This window comes from Haemaphysalis longicornis, unplaced genomic scaffold, assembly GCF_048455015.1.
Source record: "Haemaphysalis longicornis isolate Haplotype H1 unplaced genomic scaffold, Haemaphysalis longicornis Haplotype H1 scaffold_5, whole genome shotgun sequence".
Classification (NCBI taxonomy): Eukaryota; Metazoa; Arthropoda; class Arachnida; order Ixodida; family Ixodidae; genus Haemaphysalis; species Haemaphysalis longicornis.
The window spans coordinates 19,814,094-19,840,842 of NW_027526385.1; the positions used below are offsets into that span (position 1 = coordinate 19,814,094).

Consider the following 26,749-nt stretch of genomic DNA (forward strand, 5'->3'; position numbering starts at 1 on the left):
ACACGTTGCTAGAAAAAAACAGCGCAAAAAAACTGGGACGCAGTAAAAAGACAACCAGCAGCACTTGTGGTCGCCTTTCTACTGCATCCCAGTTTTCTGTGCCGTTTTTTCTCGCAATCAGTACCCAACCAGCCCAAAGTCAAGCCTCAGTGACTTGCATAAGTGTTCATATTCTTTAATAAAAATTCAGTAGGTAGGCAGTGCGCATCCTGTTTTCTTCCTCTTCTATCTACATTAAAGGTTGCACTGTTTTGCCACCATGACGGAGTGAAAGAAGCTGGTTGGTGCACGGTGAAAGGTCAACAAGTTCTCTTAACCGTCGCCAGGGTAGCAAGCCCAATCGGCTCATTCTGAGTCTATTTCCTTGACCACACCACCACAAGCGCAGCAGAGCGAGAGAGCGGGCGAGCGCCACTCACGCGAGCTTGCGGAAGGCCTCGGGGTCGGTGCGGCTGGACTGCTCGAGCAGCTGGTTGGTGCGCTGCTGCCAGCGCTGCACCTCCCCGCGCAGGAAGGCCCCGTCGGCCTGCAGGGCCTCCGCCTGGGCCGCCCGGGAGCGCGCCTCCTCCCGCAGGGGGCCCAGCTCCCGCTCCAGCTGCGCGCACCGCTCCTCCAGCTGCCGCCGCGCGTCCGACAGCTCCTGGCGCTCGTCCCGCAGCGCCCGGTTGCTCTCCGTCAGCAGCTGCACCATCTCCACCTTGCGCAGCAGCTCGGCGTGCTGCGCGTCGCTCGTGGCACGCGCCTGCACATACATGGGAGGGGAAGGGACGGGGAAGTGACGCTTAGTGGGGTCGTGCAACAGCTAGAGGGGCACATATACAACCACTCAAGTGGAATAAATCATGCAATTAGTACAGTGTGTAGCGCACGTGACGGTGACGTGACAGTGGTGATGCAGCCGTGACACTTCATGGGGTCATGTGACGAGTAAATGGGGGTCACGTGATGGCTAATATTCGGACGGATGCAGTAGCAATCACTCATAAACGGAATAAAGCATGGCGTTAGTGCAGTGTGAAGCATACGTAATGGCGACGTGACAGTAGTCACACGGTCATGACGCTTCGTGGGGTCGCGCAACAGCTCGAGGGGCACATATACAGCCACTCAAATAGAATAAATCACGGAATTAGTACAGTGCGAAGCGCAAGTGATGCTGACATGACAGTGGTGATGCAGCCGTGACGCTACATGGGGTCGTGTCACGGCTTAATGGGGATGGATGCAGTAGCAATCCCTCAAATGGAATAAAATATGGCGTTAGTACAGTGTATGCATGCATGCACTCGTTCGAGAGGACAGAAGGGGCAAAAAAAAAGGGTGTAGTATTGTGCCCCAGTAACCACGAACTGCCTGTGGTGGTTTCAGCAATAAACCCAGGGAAACGTCCTTTTTGTGCAATGGGCTTCTTGCTCAATGACTGAGGAGTTGGTGCGATCCCTGATAGGAAGACCTCGCTGAAACACATCTCTATTTGCCTTTCTCTTCTGTGATACTGTTTTGCACCACACGTTGCCACCTCCGCTGTAGACAAAGGGCTCATGCTTTATTCTCTGTGCTTGGGTTATCTTACCAATCATAGCATCTCATATTCATGCCCTGGACCTGCATCTTCAGCGTCCTCTTCCATTACGCCTCCCATGGACTGATGCAACTGTTCTTAGTTGTCTTTGGCTTGGAGTCGCCTTCACAAATGCTTACTCCCGTTTGATTGGAATGGCAGACAGTGAGGCGTGCGAAGTCTGTGACACACCAGAGACCATGCGCCATGTTCTGTGCAAATGTCCACTTTTTTTTTTTATCCGCAAGAAGGCAACTCTCCTCAACTTTACGGAAGCTCAATTCTTGGCGGCCGTTCTCTGAGGCAAAACTTCTGGGCCACTGGCCTTCTCCATCATCTACGCACACGGCGACAAAAGTGCTCCTGTGCTTCCTAAAAGCAACGAAGTTGCACAGCAGACTGTAGCACAAAAGCCTACTCTCTATGAAGTCAATGAACTCTATCGCCTACAGTGTTGTATAGCTGGCCACACCTTTTCATGCTCTGTCCTTACATTCGCCTTCTTTTACTATTTTCATCATTTTTTCCCATTGTTCCCCTTCCCCACGTGCAGGACAGCAAGCTAGGCCACAGCCTGGTTGACATTCCTGCCTTTCCTTTGCCTTTATTCCTTTCTTCCTTCCATAGCATCCTATCTGGATGCAAACAGCTCAGCACCTTACTGAACCATTGCCTGTTCCTTACTAAAATGGCTCATTTCAGTGACCAACAAAGCAATGTCCACTGAATTCAGAAGCTGTCACTAAAACGCTGCTACCATTGGGAAATTCCTTGCAATGACATAAAGCACAACCCAATTTTCTAGCACTATGCCAATTTCTTATTGATCAGGAAAACTGTCCCAGACTGCCTTTTGTACAGCACAAAATGACAAAACATGTAATCGTATTCCGCCCAGTGGCCTTTCAGGTGACCCATATACTAGCAGCGGCTTACAATCTCGCTACAGTCAAGTGCAGCTTTGCTGTGTGTGGAGACACAAAAATCTGGAGACTGGCATCTCATTTTTGACGGTGCCCATGCACTTACACAAATTAATACCCATGCCACACGTACACAAAAAATGACATTAAGTGCTGAAGGCCTTAACTCTTTCGGGACCGCTCCATAGGCGATCGATCACATATGATCGATGGTTTCGCGAGCCTGCAGAGTACAAATTTTCGCTCGATGGAACACCTATCGACATCTAGGAGATAGTTTGAAAACTGGAGTTTTCTCTTTTGTGAAGTTTCTTTTTTTATCGCCAGGCGGCAACGTTTCAGATATTTTATTCTGACGGGCAGCGGTTTCGAATGTAAACAAACATGGCGTCATACTCGTGCGAGCACGATAAGAAATCCGCCTCGTCTCGGCTCGCATATCTTCGCCTTCTACTGTGGATTTTAACGATGAGAGTGGCAGTGAAGAGTCGAAATGCGGCTTTAGAGATCGGATTTCAGCTCGAGTGAGGATTCGGGTGTCGATCAGCCTGGAACATCAAATCGCGCTCAAAGGTGGGTGTTGGTTTCGGTTTCAATTGTCTCTGGAGTAGGTATGTGCACTCAAACTATGTTCTGGCTGGTTTATATTTATTCGCTAGGTTGTTAACTACCTATGGTGGTGATCTCCTGCCACCAGCGCAGAAACGGATCATGTTTTCGCCGAGACAAGAGCCCGGCGTGTACCTGGGCGACGACATAGCCATGGCCCTAGTGCCAAAGAGATCGCACACAAAACAAAAAACCAGTTACACCTAGCCGCATAAAACTTTTTCAATGAAGAAACAAAGCATTGTGTTAGATTTTGTATATGCTGAAATAATTGTATTCTTTTTTAATATTTTTATATTTACGCTTTTTTCTATATTTTTCTGTAGTTTTTTTACGAAGTTCTTAGTTTCAGATTTTTTCATGGTTCTATCGTCAGTGTTGAAGTAAAACTTGGTATTGTATGTAAAAGAACATATAATTAGCTGCATTTTGGTATATGCTAAGGCAGGATGGTGCCTTTGCTTTATGTAAAAAAAAATTGTACCGAGACCTCCCTTTTTCATCACTTTTTCCAGCGGTCCCGAAAGAGTTAAGATGCTAAATGACATTAACTGGTCAGTCCGTGCTGCACACGAAACCGCAAAGGCATTAATGTGTTAGGCATGATGGTGATCATGACCAAAAAGAGAAATTCACTCATATTTTAGAAGTATTTAACGTAGAGAAAACATCTTACAAGGGTTAGAAATGTTTTTTTGTGAAAAAAAAAAAAAAAAAAAACCTTATGAGAAACAAAAATGTTTCCTTAAACAAAGTGTTTCCTTAAGGGGGGACGCGGCTTTCAACTTCGGAAAAATGACCAAAACATCGTTTTTTTGAAACCCACATATTCGGCTTCTATGTTTCCTATTCTATGCGTCTGCAAAGTTTTTAGGCTGAAAAGCGTCGCAAAGTGGCATAAAAAAATACTTTTGTCAGGCGCGGTGACAAACTATCGGCGCAAAAGGGCGAAAAAACGGCAATTTTCGGAGCGCGCTATCTCCGCATCGGTGCCACCGGGCGCGGCCATTTTGATATGGTTAGATCGGCCGAGCGATCGTCTTTCCGGTTCTGCTCGTCTCTTTTATCTTCGTTCATTCACAAACGCACAAACGGCAGAAAAGAAACGACGCACAAACGAAGCTAGAAATAGATGCTGAAGCGCTATTGGTCCTCCGGTCGGGGCGCAGAACAACGACCCTCCTGATTGGATGTCACGGGCGCAACGCAAGATGGCGGCCGCCTGAGCTGCGTAGCGAGTGGATCGAGTTCATTTTCGCCGCTTCGCTCGGCCGAGTTTCTGTTCAATCTGTGGTATTCAACACGCACGTTATCGCGATGGGAATGCCAGAGATAACGAGCCAGATTACGGAAAGTTGTGTGGCTCGAAAGGCGAAGGTCATCGAACGCTTCGTGGTGCGCGTGACTCTACCGTCGCCAGACCTTGGAGGGTGACGCGGTGTGCGCGCTTGCGATAGCGGTTCATGAAGTGAACTTTTAGTCGGATTTGCGATGTTTACACGCTTAGTTATTGCTGTGTTTTGACTGTGGGCTCGCTAGCCTTGAGAAAGAAACGGTCGACGCGTCAAACGCTGCGGAGCGCACGGCATAGCCGACGCGCATTGGAGCATCACATGACTGGGCAACGGGTTACGATTGAACGCCAGTAGTTGTAATTAATGCCTGCGACGTTAGATTTAATCTTAAAAGCGACCTGACCGGCCATATCAGGTATAATCAAAGTTCGATATGTCGCGGTAAACGTGCGCTGCGATGCGCGCGAGCCATATCGCCTTTCTTGCGCTACGTTTCCCGTGCACTTGTAATTTTCATGCAAACAGGTTTGAGTTAGTAATATAGGAATAAAAATATGCTCTCTGCGTTAAAAATGTACGTTACTGTGGCAGCATTTAACAGTGATTTTTTTAGGGAAATTATTGATACCATTGCTTAGGGCATACTGGCTGTGCTGCGAGAAATATTGGATGCCTTGAATGTCAAAAGTAGTAAAAAAATATGCTCTTGCATTGAAGTTGGGAGTTATGCAGAATACTCTACCAAGCTTCAAAGTAGCTCATTTTCATCCTTGTGGTATGCAAACTTTTGGCAATGAACAACTGCACGTATGAGTACTAAGTTGCTGTGCCAGGCAAGATAAAACACAAAAAAAGCCAAAAATGTTCAAATTTAAGTAAAAAAAAAATGCTTAACTTGTTGCCATGGTGACAACACTGCAAAAGGAGGTTGTCCAGTGCGATACAGCCAACCAGCTAACCTACTTTGCATTGAAAGCCCATTGAAACCCATCTTCCCCTCCGTTTGGTTTGCAAAGGGGGTATGTACTCTTCACGGAGGAGCTGAAAATGATGTTTTCTGGAAAGAGAAAGGCTGTAAAAGGCACTCCAATTTCAAGGCAAGGGCTTCCAGAAGCCCCATGTTCAAAAGGACATGAAAGGCTGCAACCGTGGCGACATTTGATAAGTGAAACCTATGTTGCAACTTCGTAAGCCGTTTTCTCAAAACAGTTTTTTTTGCCACCTATGTCGCTTGTACCAGGGATTTCTTCGTTACCACTGGGTCTATTTTGATTCCGTTTCTTGCATTACATTCCTTGATGAACAGTTCAGGTCGTGACACTTTTGGTTTTCCAGATTTGTTTTTTGTGACTTTTTTATTCAAATAGTCGTTCACAGTCGACATGCCTGTTGCACATTAACCTCTAAAAAAATGAAAACTAAAAAATATTGTTTTGTAAAAAAAAAAATTCTAAAACTGTCACGACCTCGCCCATTCATTTGGGAATGCAAAGCACTTCGAACAAGTTTTCTATCGTGTTTTATAAGCCGCTCAAGCTCGGTACAAGCGGAACAGAAAGAAAATTTCATACATAAAAAAGTTATCAAAATATTATCTTGAAATTTTTATGGTGTTATCAAGGAAGCATTTCCAGTTGCTGTGCCAATTTGCATCAAAATCCACTCGGAAATAAAAAAGTTGATTTTGAAAGCCACGTCCCCCCTTAAACCAAAATGACACTAGAGTGAATGGCATTAGATTTTTGTGTGTAGCAGCGAATTAATGGCATTAAAAGTTAAGGCATTAAGCACTTAATGCCATTTTTCGTGTACGTGTGGCACGGGTATACCGTAAAAACCCGCGTATAATACGGACCCGCGTATAATACGAGGTGTAATTCGGGGACAGCAAAATCAGAAAAAAAGTTTTCATCCGCATATAATGCGAGGTTAAGAGCGCAGAAAACATTTATTTGCACTGCAGTTACCGTTCTGTCATTGTCAATTTTCGCTGGCACTGTCTCCCGACGTCCGTTCAGTCATCGTCACGTTCGCTGCCGCTGTCTCCTGAAGTCGCCTCGTCGGAAATGTCTTCCCACAGAAAGTGGTCCTCAGTGCCATCAAGGGCGTTCGAGATGCCGCATTTCTTAAAAGACCGACTGACGAGCTCCTCTGGGATGCTGGCCCACGCATCCGCTATCCAGCCACAAAGCACCGCTGGAGAAACCCGCGTCAGCCATTCGGTAGCTGTCACTTACGGGTCTCCTGACCTCCTCCACTCTTGGTAGCAGGACCTGATGCTGTCGTTGAAAGGCTTGTTGATACAAACGTCTAGTGGTTGCAGCTGGGATGTCATTCCTCCTGGCATGACAATGACTTCGGTGCGGGGTTCGCGCAACAACTTCTTCACGGAATCGGCCAGGTGGCAGTGAAAGGCGTCCAACACGAGCACTGACGGGAATCTCCAACCGTGCTCTAGGCCACCGACACCACACAGACTTTATCCAGTCAAGCACCAGCTGCTTTCTTTACCCACGAATGCTGCCTTCGGTGACGCCGAACTGCCATCCTGCGGCTCAATTCTTGATGGTCTCGGCACATAAAATAACTTTTATTTTAATTGCAGCCGAATACTGTTTTCGTGCGCCCGACATCGTGATAGACTTGCGGTGAACGTGCCAAGATCCTTCGCGTGGTCAAAACAATCAAAATGGCGCTGGCTGAGAGAAGCAGCAGCCAGCTAACGCCACCGCAAGATGGCGCACCCTCCGCTGAAACCGAAAATACAAATTTTCGGCTGAAAACTTTGGGATCCACATATAATACGAGGCACAAATTTTACATAGTAAAATTTGGAAAAAAAGCTCGTATTATACGCGGGTTTTTACGGTAATACCCCTGTCACATGGCAGATCTAACGACATTCAGAGCGAATGTCATTCGTTCTAAATGTCATTAATTTGGCGCTACATGAGAATACCAAATGACATTTGAGGCGAATGACATTCAGCGGCTAACTGAGGTTCGGGAGCTTATTCAGCAGCCAAATGAGTAGCCTCAACAGCAGTAGCACGTCAATAGAGAAGAAAGTTCAGTAATAAACCAAAGAATACTGTTCCTAAAAACTTTTAGGGAACTTATATTTTCCCTTCTATGTTTTTCAAATAAAGACAAACAAGTACTGACAAAAACAAAAATCTCATCCTCAATGCACGTGCTACGCTAATACGGATTTTTTGCAGAGTTGTCTCGGCTTGTGATGTCTAATGATGTCACCTGTACCATGATTTTCTTATTTTTATTTAAGAAAAATAATCCTTTGTTATGTTTTGCAAATATGTACGAAAAGATTCTAGCTGCACTAGAAATTTAATTTTGCAGTTTTCCGAGGTCGCTAATTGTCACCGCTATCACTATCAAATGACATTTGTTTCACTGTGTAGACGCGCACGGCCAAACCGAACGTCATTAGCAGCTAATGTCATTCACTTTAAGGGGGGACGTGGCTTTCAAAATCAACTTTTTTATTTCTTTGTGGATTTTGATGAAAATTGGCACAGCAACTGGAAATGCTTCCTTGATAACACCATAAAAATTTCGAACTAATATTTTGAAAACTTTTTTATGTATTAAATTTTCTTTCTGTTCCGCTTGTACCGACCTTGAGCGGCTTATAAAACATGATAAAAAACTTGTTCGAAGTGCTTTGCATTCCCAAATGAATGAACGAGGTCGTGACAGTTTTAGAATTTTTTTTTACAACACAATGTTTTTTAGTTTTCATTTTTTTAGAGGTCAATGTGCAATAGGCATGTTGACTGTGAACGATTATTTGAATAAAAAAATCACAAAAAACAAATCTGGAAAACCAAGACTGTCACGACCTGAACTGTTCATCAAGGAATGTAATGCAAGAAACGGAATCAAAATAGACCCAGCGGTCACAAAGAAATCCCTGGTACAAGCGACACAGGTGGCAAAAAAAACTGTTTTGAGAAAACGGCTTCCGAAGTTGCAACATAGGTTTCACTTATCAAAAGTCGTCACGGTTGTAACCTTTCATGTCCTTTTGAACATGGGGCTTCTGGAATGCCTTGCCTTGAAATTGGAGTGCCTTTTACAGCCTTTCTCTTTCCAGAAAACATCATTTTCAGCTCCTCTGTGAAGAGTACATACCCCACTTTGCAGACCAAACGAAGGGGGAGATGGGTTTCAATGGGCTTTCAATGCAAAGTAGGTTAGCTGGTTGGCTGTATCACACTGAACAGCCTCCTTTGGCAGTGTTGTCACCATGGCAACAAGTTAAGCATTTTTTTTTACTTAAATTTGAACATTTTTGGCTTTTTTTTATGTTTTATCATCTTGCCTGGCACTCAACTTAGTACTCATACGTGCAGGTGTTCAGTGCCAAAAGTTTGCATACCACAAGGATGAAAATGAGCTACTTTGAAGCTTGGTAGAGTATTCTGCATAACTCCCAACTTCAATGCAAGAGCATATTTTTTTACTACTTTTGACATTCAAGGCATCCAATATTTCTTGCAGCAAAGCCAGTATGCCCTAAGCAATGGTATCAATAATTTCACTAAAAAATCACTGTTAAATGCTGCGACAGTAACGTACATTTTTAATGCAGAAAACATATTTTTATTCCTACCATATTTATTCAAATGTAGGCCGGCCCCGATTCTAAGCCGACCCCCGAAAGTCCGAAGGCGCGAAAAAAAAAAAAAAAACTTACCTCGAATGTAGGCCGAACAAAAAGGCGAGGTCAGCGTTCACAAAAAGAAAACACGTTTATTGAACATGAAGATGCGGTGCTGGAACTCAATCAGTTTCTCTTGAAAATCACCGGGCAACTTCTGGACCATTGAGGTTCGACGACGGAGGCTAAAGCCGAAGTGCTTCATGAATTTCTGTAGCCAGCCCCGACTGGCTTTGAAGTGTTTGAAGTGTGCCCGCGATAAGCCTCGTTCCCTTAAAAGCTCCCTTGCTTTTGCCTGGAGCACTTCCGTCGTTACTGGAAGGGCAGCTGCTCGCTGCGTCTGAACGAAGTCAGCCAATGCCATCTCCATTTCATGGTGACGGCATTCTCGTGGTTCGGTGATTGCCAACCTCGTTGCGGCGCACGCAAATATCCTCTCCCGTTGCGTCCTCCAACGACGGACATTTTTTTTCATCCACGCCGAAGTCCCGCCCGGCTTGAACGTTCGACGACAACTCCGCGGCTATAACAACTTTTCTTTTAAAAGCGGCACTATAATGGCACCGCTTCTTTTTGTGCTGTCAAAACCAAACGCCGCACCGCACTACAGTGTACTAGAATTCTAGTACACCATAACCGCACGCAGGCCACTGTCCGCACAATTCAAAATGGCGGCCTATGGCCCTTAAGTGGCTACTGGCTCGTCTAGTAATGGCTACAATACTTTCTTTTCTGGGTGGCGCTAGCTGCGCGCTACTTCACTTGGAAATTGGCGCGTATTTCAAAATCCTCGAATCCAAGCCGACCCTGGAGTTTGATATATCAGTATTTCAAAAAAACTATCGGCTTAGATTCGAATAAATACGGTATATTACTAACTCAAACCTGTTTGCATGAAAATTACAAGTGCACGGGAAACGTTGCGCAAGAAAGGCGATATGGCTCGCGCGCATCGCAGCGCACGCTTACCGCGACATATCGAACTTTGATTATACCTGATATGGCTGGTCAGGTCGCTTTTAAGATTAAATCTAACGTCGCAGGCATTAATTGCAACTACTGGCGTTCAATCGTAACCGGTTGCCCAGTCATGTGCTGCTCCAATGCGCGTCGGCTATGCCGTGCGCGCCGCAGCGTTTGACGCGTCGACCGTTTCTTTCACAAGGCTAGCGAGCCCACAGTCAAAACACAGCAATAACTAAGCGTGCAAACATCGCAAACCCGACTAAAAGTTCACTTCACGAACCGCTATCGCAAGCGCGCACACCGCGTCACCCTCCGGGGTCTGGCGACGGTAGAGTCACGCGCACCACGAAGCGTTCGATGACCCCCTCCTTTCGAGCCACACAACTTCCCGTAATCTGGCTCGTTATCTCCGGCATTCCCACCGCGATAACGTCCGTGTTGAATACCATAGATTGAACAGAAACTCGGCCGAGCGAAGTGGCGAAAATGAACGCACACCGCTCGCTACGCAGCTCAGGCGGCCGCCATCTTGCGTTGCGCCCGTGACATCCAATCAGGAGGATCGTTGTTCTGCGCCCCGACCGGAGGACCAATAGCGCTTCAGCATCTATTTCTAGCTTCGTTTGTGCGTCGTTTCTTTTCTGCCTTTTGTGCGTTTGCGAATGAACGAAGATAAAAGAGACGAGCGGAATGGGAAAAACGATCGCTCGGCCGATCTAACCATATCAAAATGGCCGCGCCCGGTGGCACCGTTGCGGAGATAGAGCGCTCCGAAATTTGCCGTTTTTTCGCCCTTTTGCGCTGATAGTTTGTCACCGCGCCTGACAAAAGTATTTTTTTATGCCACTTTGCGACGCTTTTCAGCGTAAAAACTTTGCAGACGCATAGAATAGGAAACATAGAAGCCGAATATGTGGGTTTCAAAAAAACGATGTTTTGGTCATTTTTCCGAAGTTGAAAGCCGCGTCCCCCCTTTTAAATGACATTAGATTTGCCGTGTGACAGGGGTATTAGGAGGACACAGTTCCAATATAATTTTCTTGTTGGCGAGACAGTTAACACAGAGCAGTAATAAGCTTCACACACATATAATTGGTGATTCAAGACAGTGCAAGTGAACCCCACAATCATCATCCTCATCACCACCAGCCTGTCTGCGTCCACTGCAGGGCAAAGGCCTCTCCCATTATTATCCAATTATCCCTGTCCTGTATTAACTGCGACCAATTTATCCCTGCAAACTTCTTGATCTCATCTGCCCATCACACTTTCTGCCGCCCCCTGCCACGCTTGCCTTCTCTGGGGATCCACTCCGTTACCCTTAATAACCAACGGTTATCTTGCCTTCGCATTACATGCCCTGCCCACGTCCACCCCACAATCACGACACAGCAAAAGCCTTGCTTCTATGCTACACCAAAAGCACAACGCCACCCCGCTTCCACCGGTCATAATGTCGGCGACCGCCGCCACACCTCCCTCCCACTCTCTCTCTCTCACCAGTGCCCGGTCGTGTTCAGCCCTCAGCTCCTGCTGCGCCTGCCGCAGGCTTGCCGACCGGTGCTCTAGCTGCACGGTCAGCCGGGCGCACTCCGCTTCGGCAACCTCTGCCCGTGCCGCGACCAGCTCCTTCTCTCGGCGCAAGAAGCGCACCACTTCGCGGAGCTGCTCCGCATTACGGTCCACATTGCTCGCTGCTCCGCCTTCCGGTGCGTCGTCAGCGCCAGCTGGGGTGTCGGGCCACGTCTTCTGCTGGAGCACTGACACCTGAAAACCACGGGAATTCGGGTCAACACAAAAAATACACATCAGTAAGGTAACGAATTGGGCTAGTTGGTTTTGCATGTTCATGAACTGCGCTTGAGGTTACTAAGGGCACCCTTTTTTTTATGGAAAACAAACAAACGACGTGGACAGCACGAGCCCAAAATACGAGCGCAAAACAAAAAATACCTTGGGGCAGCCAGCCACGGAGACAAAACACAAGTTTACTTCATTCGAAAGATTGCCTCGTTAGAATCATACTGACACCACTTTTAACGTAAACTTTGCTAAAATAAGCTATATAATGAGGAAAAAAAAAAGGAATGGCTATGCGACCCACTAGCTCATTTCCCACACTAGAAAATATGATGTCCTAATGTGGCAGCTCTGCGATTGGCTGAGGTCGGCAAAAGCAAACACATATTAGGCAGGGCTTATATCCTTGCTGAATGAGCTATTTGCACTTAAATGCAATGCATATTCATTTTACAGCAGTAAGAATCGTGGGGTAAAGAGTGGAATTTATGAAAATCCACATAAACATAGAAGTACCGATGTGTACTGCTGTTGGTACTGCGCGCACAATGCTTGTTTTAGCTGCACAGCACTGCGGCACTTTGGGGTTGTCTCAGACGGCACTGGCCGATTGGAGTAAGCGATGGTGTCTTTTGTGACCATATTTGTCGAGGGAACACAAAGTTTCTCGAAACAATTATTGTTTAACTCTACCATAACAAAAACAAGCCCGGTACAAATGCGGTCAAAATCAAAGCAAAGGCAAAAAACAGCCCTTCGCAGTATGGTGGTGCCATCTAGGTTGACTAATGATAAACAAGGCTCCGCAATAGGCTGCAGAGCGGTTCCTCTGATGTCATTGCGGACGCCACGATAACACGATTTGGCATGAGAATCAAAATTTTAACTTCAATTGATTAATTTCTCAGTCAATAAAGCATCGTTTGCTTCTGGACAGGCACTGGGGGCACTATAAAACACGAAATTTTTCGAATAAAACAAACTTGTATTTTGTCTGCCAAGTTAAGGGGGGACATGGCTCTTAAAACAATCTTTTAATTTTTAAGTAAAATCAGTGATACTCGTCAGTCTTGCTGCTTTCCTCCCCCCACTGTTTTCAAATATGGCTTCATATTTTGAGCGAGTCAACCAACTAGTTCCCGAGATAATTAGCCATTTTTGGAGGAACAATAGACAAAACAGTGTTGATCGTAAAACTGTAATATTTACACTTTCCAATACTATGAACCCAGGTGAGTGCAATAAGAGAAGCAGTTTTTTGATGCACCGCTTGGAACCAATTTTACAGTTCGTTACACTTTTGTCTTCGCAGGCCAATGGATAGGTGTTGTTCAATAGAAACTCATGGAAAATTCACAAGACCGAGTACAGCACGATGAAGTTTTGATCAAATGGTGATTGACGTGCTGGAGTTCCACTCAAGTGCCAAGGTAGCGCTGCTGTGCCCACTTCTATTCGCCACCCACCTGTGAGGAGAGCGCCTCCAGCTGTTGGTGGACGAGGCTGTTCTGCTGCGCGAGCTCCTCGAGGCGGGTGGCCAGCGCGTCTTTTTCCGCACGCAGCTGCTGCTCCTGCTGGGACCAGGACTCACGGGCGGCCGCCAGGGTCTCCTGCGCGCTGCGGGCCTGCTCCTCCAGCCGTGACGTTTCCTGCTTCATCTGGGACAGCTACGAGGACAGGACGGGCAAGGGAATTGAAAAAATGAATCCTGAACCGCTCCACTTTGTGGAGGTGGATGATTGCCAAAGTTTTGTAGTGCACGACACAGAGGTGACGGAGAATTTAAGTTATGGGAAAATACCAGTTCTCTTGAAACTTCATGGCGGTCATCTTTAAAAAAATTTTTAAGACACAAACATACACTCACACACTTTTATTTTGGCTCTACTCGTCTAGAAAATGGGGCCTATTGATAACTGCTGTACTCAAAATGGATATTCAAGCGACGAAAAGTGCAAGTTTGAGGCCCAAACCATGTTTTAAGGGGGGACACGGGTCTTTGGAGCCGAAAAATCGCCAAAAAAGCAATTTTTTGTAAACAGCATTTTCAGAAACTACAGGTATTTTTTTACAGGTGTACTGACTTTCATATCTCTCCGATCAATATTTTAGCTGTAATATTAAATTCCTAGCCTGTGCGCGTGCGGAATTCGCGCAGCTCCGGACACCAAAAACCAGTTTTTTAGAAATTCGTAACTCCACGTCCACAGCTGCACTCGCGGCCATTTTGGTATCGTTTGAAAGAGCAGTTTTTCGCCTTCAAATTCCCGCCACTGTGGCTTCTGTGCGTTCATTGGTTGCGGAGAAAACAACCATCAAAAAAGAGTAAAAACGCATGCTACGATTGGTTGTTTAGTGCACGTGACCGTTTCTCAGAGCATGATTGGCCGAAGTCGGCTTGTGGCGTCTGCTCTGGCTGCGTTGTGCGCTCTTTGCTGGCCCCCGTCGGCGCCATTCCTGAATTCTGTGATCGACGATGGAGCGGCGTGCGTCGGCGTCTCGAGCGGGAAAGTTCCACTCAGTGCACAGATTCGGAAAGAAAAGAAAAAAAAGCCTTATCGCTAACACCACGAAGCGTCGGGCAGCACCAGCAGCGAGCGTCGAGGACGGCCGGTCATCAGTGCCAAGCATCGCCGCCGCCGAGCCGGCTGGTGTAGGCCTAAGGGCTCCACCAGCCTGTGAAAGTGCGAGTGGAAGTGGCCGCGTTCGCATTGATACGAAAATCCTGCAGCCAGCAGAGTTGCACGAAAATGCGAGAAATGCCGAAGCCAAGCTACAAGAGCTGGCGTCAATTTCAGCAATGACGCGAAAACAAGATCGCCTGGCTGCTGCCGGTGACGGTGCCGCGGCCGACTCGCCTGACAACGTGAGCTTCGTCGTCATCAGCTTAGACTGTGTGAATGACTTGTTGAGGTGCGTGAAGTGTAAAACTTGCGGCGGTGATGTGAATATCAGCAAATGCGATCGGGAGTACGGTCTGGCTGTGAAGCTTTTGATTACGTGCGTCAACTGTGGTGACATTTCGTCAGCGTGGAGTTCGCCGCGTGTGGCCGGGGACCAAAACATAAACCCATTCAGCGTCAACATTCTCGCAGCGCGTGCAATGCAAAGCACCGGCAATCGTCAAACGGCGCTCAACGACATTTTTTCTGCCATGAATATATCGCACCGGGGTCTGCACACGAAGACGTGGCAAAACTATGTGAAAAAAAAACTGACGCCTGCAGTGGCCTCTGCTTCCGAGGAGTTGATGACCGAGTGCGCGAGTTCCGTTCGAGAGCTCTATTGCGAGCTCGGTACAAACATACCTGGCAACATCGCCGTTTCCTACGATGGGTCTTGGATGACTCGCGGACATTCTTCCCACATCGGCGTCGGAACGGTGATTGAGCTTTTTACAGGGTTTGTATTGGACTATGTTGTCTTGAGCAATTTCTGTGCAGCCTGTGAGCAGAAGCCTAAGGAGAACGACCCTTCGTACCAAACGTGGGTGGAAAACCACCAATGTCAAAAAAACACCAGCAAGAAAGCTGGTGAAATGGAAGTTGAGGCCGCACTTATCCTTTTCCGAAGGTCTCTCTCCAAACACAACCTCCGCTATACAACCGTGTTGTCAGACGGAGACAGTCGGGCCTACCTCGCTTTGCAGGAAGAAAAGGTGTACGGCTACATGGACATCCTGAAGGAGGACTGCGTTAATCACGTCCAGAAGCGCATGGGGACAAACCTGCGAAAGCTGCTTTCCCAGCACAAGGGGCATGGCCTTGGGGGCAAGGGAAGACTCACTGGAGATTTGGTCAACAAGTTGACATCGTATTATGGGTGGGCCTTGAAGTCCCACAAGGGGGATGTAGATGCAACGCACAGGGCTGTTATGGCGACCTACTTACATGTCACTTCACGTGATGATGCACCCAACCACAGCCTTTGTCCAACAGGCCCTGACTTGTGGTGCCGGCAAAATGCAGCCGAGGCCAAAGGACAGCCGCCGCCAAAGCACCGCTACAGCTTGCCCGCCCATGTGTGTGAAGCGTTGCTGCCTGTCTACGAGCGCTTATCGGATAGGAAGCTGCTGGAGCGGTGCCAGCGTGGCAAGACGCAGAATAACAATGAAAGCTTGCACGCCATGATCTGGGCGCTTGCACCAAAGGAGCGGCACGCTTCACTGTTTACTGTTGAGGCTGCTGTCGGTGAGGCAGTCATGAAGTTCAATGCTGGTTATACAAGAGCTGCAACAGGCATCCTCAAAGAGCTCAGCCTGACCCCTGGCCGGCAAAACTCGAAACGCCTGGCAGAGAAGGACAAGCGAAGGGTGACCGCATCTGCTCGAAAGCATGTGTCGGCTGAAAATGTGAAGCAGGCCCTGGGAAAGCGCCACAGAGTTGACAAAGATCAAAAGGACTATGTTCCTGGTGGATACTAGGCACTTGCTAGTGTAAGCATGTAAATATTTCCTGGTGTTTCTAATTAAATTTGACGTTTTGTGTTTTTGCTCATTTTCTCAAAAGCTGAATTTCTGACTTCTTGCAAGCTTGCCGAAGCAATATCTCAGCACTGCGGGCAGATAGAGCTATAATTCTTTTTTTAGGACAAAGCCAATGGGGTGGTGTTTGAAATGTAGCAAACAGATTTTTAAAATTTCTTTCGAGCAAATTTTAAATTTGCTTTATTTCTGGGTGACTGGTGGCACTATTTCAAGTGCTCAAGTTCAGTTAGCTGTAAAATCTCTTACAAGCAATTACCGTAATTACCCGATTCTAACGCGCCCCCGATTCTAACGCGCACCCGATTTTCCAGGGAAAAAACCAAAAAACTTCCACCTCCGTTTGTAACGCGCAAGGAACTTTGTGAGCAAGAAAAACGAATGCGAGAGAAACGGGTGATTTATTCCCCGAAGTAATCTCACTCGTCTCACTCCTCGTAGCTCTCCGAGAGCTCCTTGTCGCCTTCCGCTGACCGCAACATCTCGTCATTGGTGCCGTCAAGCGCGTTCGCAATGCCACACTTCTGAACGAACGTTCAACCATGTTCGATAGGATCGTGGCCCACGCCTCGCGTGCCCATCCCGCGAGCTTCTCCAGAGGTATACGCTTCAGCCAACCGCTCGTTGTGAACGCTTGGGAGCCGCTCGTAAGCCGCGGAAGCGGCGCACCTTCGTTGCCGCTGCTGCCATTGCTGTTATCAAGCAAGCAAGTGGGATAATTTGAGGATTTGTGTGAACGATGAAAGAAAAGCCTAGGCGCCTAGATCCGAAAAATTGTTGCTAAAAGTTTTGGCGCCATCTTGAGATGGCGATAGCGATGGGTGGAACGAAATTTCAGCTGTTTCGGCAGTTTCGGTTTCGTATCCGATTCTAACGCGCATGGGATTTTTCGGCCTATTTTTGCGGAAAAAAGGTGCGCGTTAGAATCGGGTAATTACGGTAATCAAAAAACTGCTTGCTATGTTGCAATCAACAGTGTTTCTAGTATCTGACATATGCAGATTATAGTTTTTTGATGAATACTTGTTTTTCTATTGTTACGGGAAAACATGGCGGATTACCTCTAATTATCTTGAGAACTAATTGGCTGACGGAAAAAATAATTGCATATTTCAAATCAGCAGAAAAAAAGCAACAAGACTGCCAAGTTTCGTTAAGTTTGCTTAAAAAGTAAGCGAAATTGTTTCAAGACCCATGTCCCCCCTTAAAGGAGTGCAACTTTGATCGTGACCGTGTGCTAATAGTAGATAGCGGGACATTAGTCTTCCAACACCTTACACTGTAGAGCACCTCCCGTCTCAAAGACCACACATGGGGCTGCAAGAGTGTTCACTGGCAGACATGGGAAATACGTGGAACCCTAGCCACATAAGCTCCGCTCAAAATTTGGGGGTTTCGCACACCAAGGCTACACCTGGGGTATGACGTGCACAACAGTGGAGGGCTGCAGATTAACTTAGACCCCCTGGGAATATCTAATCACCGAAATCTCGAGACGCTGACAGTTTCACTTTTTGCTTCCTCCAGAAAAATGGCCTCCAGCAGCCAGGATGAAACCTGCATCCTTGGGAGTGGCAGTGCGAAGTCTAAACCACTGTGAGAAGGACCAGAAACGTCATCAAAGTTGTTCCAGAGGATAGTCTGCAAACGGCTACTCATACCAGCAACGTCTACACCCCTTTCACCCCGACCATTTCTTCCACCTGTTGCCGTAGGGCAACGCTTCCGCAGCAAGAACCAGCTTCCTTTTTCGGGGCCCACATTGGTAGTGTTTCCACTGACTGCAACCGTCAAAGTGACTCAATTTCATCCGAAACGCGGCAAGACAATGCAGCTGCATTAAGACCTGGCCTCACCGCTATCCTGAATGGGAAACAAAGATTCCCCCCAACATTCAATAACGTTGCGATATAAAACAAAGAATTAAAAACAGGCGAGGACATTGACCTCTGATGACACTCATTTTCGTTTCTGATGAGAAAGCTCATAGAATCCTGACAACTGAACGGGCAGGTCATAAGAGGCCATGACGGTCGTGGCAGGACTGCAACAGTCATGGCGGGACTGCATGGTTACAGCGGGAGTGTGACTGCCATGGTGAAACTGTGAGGGCTATAATGGGAGGGTGATGGTCATGGTGGGAGTGTGACGGCTATGGCGGGAGGCATGCTGGGAGTTCCCCGTACCACTAGAAGAGATGACCTTTGGAGATAGAGTTTCTTCGAGACTAGACTCACCTCTGCACGAGTTGCAGACAGGGCCTCGATGTCAGCTGCGTGAAGCAGGAGCTCCCGCTCATATTTCTCCTGGGCCTGCCGACGGAGAGAGAGAGAGAGAAAACAGCGCACACGGGGAGGTCAGGGCTTTCAAAGTGCAGAATGACACCTCAGGGTCGCACACTCGCTCAATACAAAAGAACCCACTTTGGGGGAAACACTTTTCCTCGGAGCAAGTTATCCAGCAAAACGAAGGCATTGGGACCAGACTATATATTGGGACTTTCTATATTTTGAAACGTGAGTAGTACGGACAAAGAGACTGCCTTACATTTTATTCTCGCACTGACCAGTCTAAAAAAAGACAAAAAGCTCAACATTCAGGACTTTTGTAATAATTATACAATTAAGTCCCTCTGAAATTAAGAGCATCACATTCTTCTCAGAATTATAACTATGTGATTTGCCCACTCTTGCAATGCAGGAATCTCCACAAAGGTGACATAAGAGTCCCGGACCAATGTTTTACCCAATCTGAACTGGAGTTTGCATTACATTTACGGAAGGAAGAAGGTCTTAAATAAAAAAATTAATGTTTACAGTTATGATCACATAATTTCTCAATGGGATTGCAGATATAAATTTTGGTTTTGTCCAAAATAGCCACTTCCAAATTCATTGGGATCTTCAGATTTATTGTTACAGCTTTTGCAAAAAAGAACTGCTGGAGAGAGAGAGTAAACGTGTTTATTGTGAAAAGCAATGAACTGCTGGAGAGGTGTACCTCAACACAGCACCTGTGAACTACGGACAAGTGAAGGGGGGAGAGAGAGAGAGAGAGAGAGAGAGAGAGAGAGAGAGAGAGAGAGAGAGAGAGAGAGAGAGAGAGAGAGAGAGAGAGAGAGAGAGAGAGAGAGAGAGAGAGAGAGAGAGAGAGAGAGAGAGAGAGAGAGAGAGAGCTCCACAAACGGCAGCCGGGGCTTGCGACTTCAGAGGGGGTAATGAGGTGAAAAAAGAAAAGGGGGATAAACACATCGAAACAATGAATAAGAGGGAGAAGAAAATGAAAGCAATAAGGAATGTAGACAAACATTTGCAGTCTTAGGAACAAAGATCTGAGGATCTCAAGGTTTTAGAACCTTGACCAACCCCGAGTCAGATAAAAAAAGTCAGAAGAGTCTTTGTCCCGGCACCGCATCAGCATGTTCTGCCACAGTCCAAGGAAGTGATTCGCTTCTAAAGAGTTTCCTCGTAGCAGACGCGCAAGAATTGCAATAAGATTAGCAACATCATTCTGTCTGTGTTGGAGCTGAAGTTGTGCCCGATTTAAGCTTAGGCGTGAAATCAAAACTGGTTTTCCGGGTTAACACTTTGCAAACCTGAAACTCGATTGTCATAACTTCCGCTCCGACATAGACAGATCTATGACATTAGTCTTACTGCACCTCTTGATCCGTTCACGGTTCACCGGTAGCATCTTCAGCTGCAGTTCTCCAACAGACTTCTTACAAATGCTGTCACAAAATTAACCTAAAAATCCAACTACACTTTAAAATAGTTACTTTACGGAAAAAAAAAAAAATGATATGCACAATCAGAACGAGAAACTACTTATGTACCCCAATTTTTATCACCACAACAACATAAAGCTTTTGATCTAAGACCCTCCTCTCCCCTTAAAGCACCAACTTTTTCTCAAGACTACAACAATGCGATTTGCATGCTTGTGCAGTGCAGACATCTTGACAAAAAGAATCCCAGACCAATGTATGACTCATACCGGACCGATTTTTCCATTACACTGAATTACCGTATTTACTCGCGTAATCCTCGCACTTGCGTAATCCTCGCACCCCTAATGTGAGCCTCCAAAACTTGGATTTTTTGGTTCCTCGCATAATCCTCGCACCCCCAACTTTGCAGCGGCGAAAGTTGCCTGCTCGCGAAACCCGCATGGTGCACGCGCTCTCCAACGCGCACCCTCCCCCGCCGCCTCTCCGTTCGGCGGAGACCGCTGTGTATCCAAGGCCATCCAGGCGCCCTAACAACCTGCATGGCTACTCCCTAACAGGCGCCCTAACACGCTACTCACACTGTCCTTGAGCCGGTTTCGCGCATGTTTCGCGTGCGCGCAACTAGACGGTGTTCGCGCAGCCCGCTGTCGTGTCGTCGTGTCGCCGTCGTGGTCCCGTCGTTGAGCTGCAGCAGTCAGTGAGTCACTTGCGTCAGTGGTGGATAGCTCGCTGCCATTTGGAGAACTTTTTGATCTCTTTGTTTTGTGCTTGGTGCCGCTTCGCCATGGGGAAGAACGCCAGCTACACTGCCGCTTTCAAATTGAAAGCGATAGGGTACGCGATCGAACACGGCAACCGCGCCGCGGGCAGGCACTTCGGCGTCACCGACTTCAACGTGCGTTACTGGAGTAGGGCACGCACATGACGACGAGACGAGATAGGGCGCGCGGCAGGAAGCAAAGGCGGCAATTTCATGATCGCTGATCGACGGGAGACTGTTTAAGTTGTAAATAATAAAATAAAAAGAAATAGCTGCTGTTGGCAACACTGAGCTTACATATACAAAAAACGACCGCTACATTTAGCGGGATTGGCAGACGGCAACTTGGCAACACTGTGCACCGGATTTTTTTTTTTTTTTTCCCGCATAATTCTCGCACCCCTAACTTCGCATTGACTTTTCCGAAAAAAAAGTGCGAGGATTATGCGAGTAAATACGGTATTCACCGAGCCCGATTGATCCAAGCCGAGGTCCAACTTGAGCCGACCCACCTGTTTGGCGAGCGAGCTCTGGACGTCCTGGTCCAGGAGGTGCTCAGCGTCCTGCCGTGCCCTGTCCGCAACCTGGCTACGGGCCTCCTCGAGGGCGCTCTTGGTAACCGCCAGCTCGCGCTCCAGCTCCTCAACCTGCAAGCACACATGCACACACAACCAAAGTTGGCAGCAGACAACAGTCACCCAAAGACCCCAGGATGTGGGAGCCTGGGGCATCGATACAGAGTTCCAAAGGTCAGTAGACGCATAAAAGAATTGCCGCGAGTGTGAATTGCGCTGTTGTGGAAGGCCACATTTTCATTAGGATCACCTCGGGTTCCTTAACCCTTTCAGGGTCATGACGTACATGTACGTCCCCTGCAAACACCTTCAAAATGGTCAATGATGTGCATGTATGTCATCGCTTGTATATTTAAGAAGCGGCCCTTTTTCTATATCGTTTCTCTAGTTTGGCATGTGCTGCCACACTGCGGAAATGCATGAAATTTATTTCTTGCGCCAATGCCCTTTCTTTTCTTTCTTTATGCTTTACTACAGTGGTGCACAGGCTATCGCTTGCGTATCTCGTCACGCGCGGGCGCACAGCGGCTAGTTTCGGCTTCGTCCTCCGGGCGCTTACCGCTTCTTGCGGCCGCGAAACTGATGCGCTTCTCCCTCTTCCTGTGCTCGCGAAACATTTTTAGAAATTTTCTTGTGTTGCTCAGGAATAAACCACATGTATGTAACAAACGATTTTTTTTTGTCACTTTATCGTCACCCTGAAAAAATTACGATAATTTTTTCTCGAAATAGATTCATCCGAAGAATTTAAATCAGCAATAAAAAAAATCGACCCTGGGGGGTCGCATTTGGCGAAAAAATTCGACCCTCAAGGGTTAAGGAGTGCCAAGATTTCATGCATGTGAACTATTTTAAAGTATTTTTTCCTCCTCGTCGGCCATGAATACAAGCTGTGTCTATCAGATTCAGCCCTGCAATGCTGTAGCCACTGAGTTATCCGAGAGTTCACATGCATGGCGGACCGATCTTCCAACATTGGCAGAGACATCGAGGCACCGAATAATTAGGCAGCCTGCAATATATTGGCACTTGGAAAAATGAGAAAGAGAAAAACCAGCCTTGCACTGCCCTTGCATACTTCGCCACCCACCCAAATGCTCCATCTTCCCCATCCCTACAGCCTCCTCAAAGGTCCTAGCGAGAAAACGTTTTCTACCCTCTTTTACCGTATTTACTCGCATAATCCTCGCACTTTTTTTTCGGAAAATTCAATGCAAAGTTAGGGGTGCGAGAATTATGCGGGAAAAAAAAAAAATCCGGTGCACAGTGTTGCCAATTTGCCTTTTGCCAATCCCGCTGGACGTAGCGGTCGTTTTTTGTATAGGTAAGCTCAGTGTTGCCAACGGCAGCTATTTCTTTTTATTTTATTATTTACAACGTAAACAGTCTCCCGTCGATCAGCAATCATGAAATTGCCGCCTTTGCTTTCTGGCGCGCGCCTTATCTCGTCGTCGTATGTGCGTGCCCTACTCCAGTAACGCACGTTGAAGTCGGTGACGCCGAAGCGCCTGCCTGCGGCACGGTTGCCGTGTTCGATCGCGTACTCTTTCGCTTTCAATTTGAAAGCGGCAGTGTAGCTGGCGTCCCTCCCCATGGCAAAGCGGCACCAAGCACAAAACAATTAGATCAAAAAGTTCTCAAAACGGCAGCGACCTATCCACCACTGACGCGAGTGACTCACTGACTGCTGCCGCTCAACGACGGGACCACGACGGCTACACGACGACACGACAGCGGGCTGCGCGAACACCGTCTAGTGGTCTAGTTGCGCGCACGCGAAACATGCGCGAAATCGGCTCAAAGGCCTGTTAGGGAGTAGCCATGCAGGTTGTTAGGGCGCCTGGATGGCCTTGGATACACAGCGCTCTCCGCCGAAACTGAGAGGCGGCGGGGGAGGGCGCGCGTTGGAGAGCGCGTGCACCATGCGGGTTTCGCGAGCAGGCAACTTTCGCCGCTGCAAAGTTGGGGGTGCGAGGATTATGCGAGGAACCAAAAAATTCAAGTTTTGGTGGCTCACATTAGGGGTGCGAGGATTACGCGAGTGCGAGGATTACGCGAGTAAATACGGTATATCTCACGTGACAAACGAAGTTGTACTCTTAGCAAGGAGGGCATTTCTCCCTCTCCTCTGCTCTGTTCCTTAATACAATCCCTGCTCCAGTTTTCATCTCATACGCACGCTTCCACATACAAGAGGCACACAGCAACCATCTCTCTTCATCTCTCCCGGTAAAATCTACCAACTCGTCATTCGTATGCCTTGATGCCGCACAACGCTCTACAAAATCCCTCGAAAACGTGCCAATCATTAAAGCTAAACTTGCTTCGTTGAAGGAAAGTAGACTTCTCCCACCCTCACCTTTGCTTTGTTCTCCTCCAAGAGACGAACCTTCTCATTGGCCAGCTCATGGACTTGCTGCTCCAGATGAGAAACCTTCTCTTCTAGCTCCCGCTTAGCTGAAAAGAACAGGGAAACATGCTCACAGGTTGAAGAGTAATGGGTCCAAGGGACAACCCTGGCTACAGGCCAGGCTGCCGCGGAAGGCTATGGACCAATGCAACCTCCGCTAGAAGATTCTCGGACACAATGGGCGTTTTCACATTCCTCCTCCCCAAGAGGTAATAACTTTGGCGAAAGATAACGCAGGCAGAGGGGTGGCTCCCTTTCTAACACTCAACTGACAATTCAGCATTTCCATATCGCGTATGCCACAATATAGTACATTCTAGAAGCATAGGTAAGACTAAAATTGCCCGCAAGAACTGAGATTGATGTTAAGCCTGTACTTTGGGGCTGTGTAAGGCTGTTTTTGAAACCTTAAAGTAGCTTCCCGCCACTTAAATTCAGCTTGCGACAGCCTTTCGCTGGGATTTATTTCCAGAAAACCGCCTCATTGCACTTGGTGCCCACTACACACTTGATGGCCCTCATGAAAGGCATAAGTGTGCTGGTGCTTGCGACCAGTGTAGCCGCATAAAACCTGTGACCAAGAATAGATCAGTGACGGCAGATCGCAGTACTGTCCGAATTTCCAACCAACTTCTGCCCTAAAGTTTTAAAAAACAAACGATCTCGAAGGAAATAGTCGAGAGAACACTGTCGCAAGTTTCCCGTAAAATGTGATGAAGGGAAGAAAAACTGCGGACAAACAAAAAAGATGCACAGCAATTTATGGAAGATCGCTACTGCTCTTGCACAAGGAAGTCCCCCAACCCGGCACCAACGTTTGCGCATAAAGATTTGAGCATGCCGCCACCGCCGCTCATCTCCCTACCTTTGAGAATGGTTCCTTTCTAAAATTTTTTTTCCAGCCCTACTTTTTTCAAGATGCCTACGCCAGACTGAGACTTATAGATAGACAGGCATGTACGACCGCTGGAGGGCAGCTATATACAGCTTCGGTGTATCCATTCCAGCAAATTCGACAGCAGGAAAAAAAGAGTCTTACCCTGATTGGCTTGGTCCAAAGCTTGCTGGCACTGCACGCTCAGTGCGTCCTGCTCAGCAAGCCGCGTCTCAGCATTGCTGCACACCGCCTTTACGGACTCCACGTGCTGCCGCAGCACGCCCAGCTCCGCTTCAAGCTCTGGGGAAAAAACAAACAAAAGGAAGAGCAAAAATTTTCTTAAAAATTGAAGTAAGCACACGTGAGAACTGGTAATGGACTCTCCTACACGATAAACAGCACGCATTGCCCCTCATTTAACTACAAGAAAAAAACCCGGTTTTAACAAAATCCTCGCTATAAACAAAAATTGTGCTTCCCGTTACCATTTGTATACATAAATTTTATGTTCAGATAAAGTGAAAAACTGATATAACGAACTGATTTCCATTTTCTTATGTGTTCGTTATAAGCGGGCTGGACCGTCAATGCATGCCTGTGGCTTGGATGCAGCCGCGAGTCACACAGTTGAGACAACCAAGCTACCTATCTCCACACACAAGCACAATTCAAACTTGTATTTTATCTTCATGGCCCATTGAACGGGGCCGAGCCATGCAGACAAAATAAAAGTTTGTTTTATTCGAAAGATTTCATGTTTTGTAGTGCTCCCAGCGCTTGTCCGACAGCAAACGATGCTTTATTCAGAAATTAAACAATTTAAGATTAAATTTTGATTGTCCTGCAAAATTGTGCCTTTTCCGGACATCTGCAACGGCATCACAAGAACATTTCTTCAAGCTACTCCGGAGCCTTGTTTACCGTTAGTCAACCTAGATGGCACCACCATACTGCGGCGGACCGTTTTCTGCCTTTGCTTTGTTTTTGACCGTATTTGTACCTGGCTTGTTTTTGTTCAAGTAGACAATAATCATTTCGTGATTTCGTGTTCACTCGACAAATATGGTCATGTAAGACACCGTCGCTTACACCAATCTGCCAGTGTCATCTGAGACAACCCCAAAGCGCCGTAGTTCTGTGCAGCTAAAACAAGCATAGTTCGTGCAGTACCAACAGCAGTACACATCAATACTTGTATGCTTACGTGTACTTTCGTAACTTCTACTGTTTACCCCAAAATTCTTACTGCTATAAAAAGAATGTGCCCGAAATGTAAGCGCAAGCTTAAAAGCCCTGCCTGACTTGTGTTTGCTTTTGCCAGCCTCAGCCAATTGCAGAGCTGGCACATATGACATCATCGGTTCTGTTGTGGGAAAGGAGCTAGTGGGTCGCATGGCCATTCCCTTTTTCCTAATTATATACAGTGGAATCTCGGTCATACGAATCTCAAGGTGCGGCAAAAATATTCGCATCACCCGAAAATTCGTATCATCAGAAAACGAGAAAAAATGGAAATGTGCCGCGCATGCGGCAGGCGGCGGCAACATGGCGTCGGCTCTTGCCGTGAAGAGGTGCAGGTAGCTTCAGCGACCGCTTCTAACTAGGGGTGTGCGAATATCAATTTTTTAATTTCGAAGCGAATTCGAATAATAAAAACAAAGTTCGAATCGAATCGAATATTTTTCGAATATTTTTCGAATACGAATACTTATTGTTTTTTGTAAAATTAATGTTTTCACCATCTAGAGACACAAAAACTGCAACTTTATTGCACAACAAATCACACAAAGTAAAATTAGGAATTACATTGCACTCAACAGGTTAAAGTCTGCACTCACTTAAATGTTAGCATGGAGAAAGGTTAACTGCTCGACATGCTCGGGGAGCAGTGACAACCTCCTGCTCGTCACCACTTTACCAGATACCGAAAACAGCAGCTCACTTGAGACACTAGTAGCTGGCATGCCCGAGCCTGGGCACATTGCCGCGCGCTGATACAGTAAAATCTTGATGATACTAATCTCGCGGGACTGCGAAAAATATTCGTATCATCCGAAATTTGTATGAACCAACACA

At 47.0% G+C, this 26,749-nt stretch overlaps 2 protein-coding genes across 2 annotated transcripts in view; one reads left to right on the forward strand and one right to left on the reverse strand.

Moving 5' to 3' along the window:
- The window catches only part of LOC144137939 (uncharacterized), a 126,826-nt gene that overhangs the window by 51,814 nt on the left and 48,263 nt on the right, over window positions 1-26,749 (reverse strand). The window contains exons 21-27 of the mRNA XM_077669971.1: window positions 24,836-24,973; window positions 23,746-23,843; window positions 21,324-21,458; window positions 18,559-18,633; window positions 13,305-13,505; window positions 11,539-11,805; window positions 420-742 (exon numbers count right to left, since the gene is read on the reverse strand). Of these exons, the coding sequence (XP_077526097.1) occupies window positions 420-742; window positions 11,539-11,805; window positions 13,305-13,505; window positions 18,559-18,633; window positions 21,324-21,458; window positions 23,746-23,843; window positions 24,836-24,973 (1,237 nt within the window). The remainder of the gene's footprint in view (window positions 1-419; window positions 743-11,538; window positions 11,806-13,304; window positions 13,506-18,558; window positions 18,634-21,323; window positions 21,459-23,745; window positions 23,844-24,835; window positions 24,974-26,749) is intronic.
- LOC144138935 (uncharacterized) lies at window positions 14,639-16,261 on the forward strand. The gene has a single exon (XM_077671451.1). It carries the CDS (start codon window positions 14,639-14,641, stop codon window positions 16,259-16,261), a length of 1,623 nt encoding a protein of 540 aa, XP_077527577.1.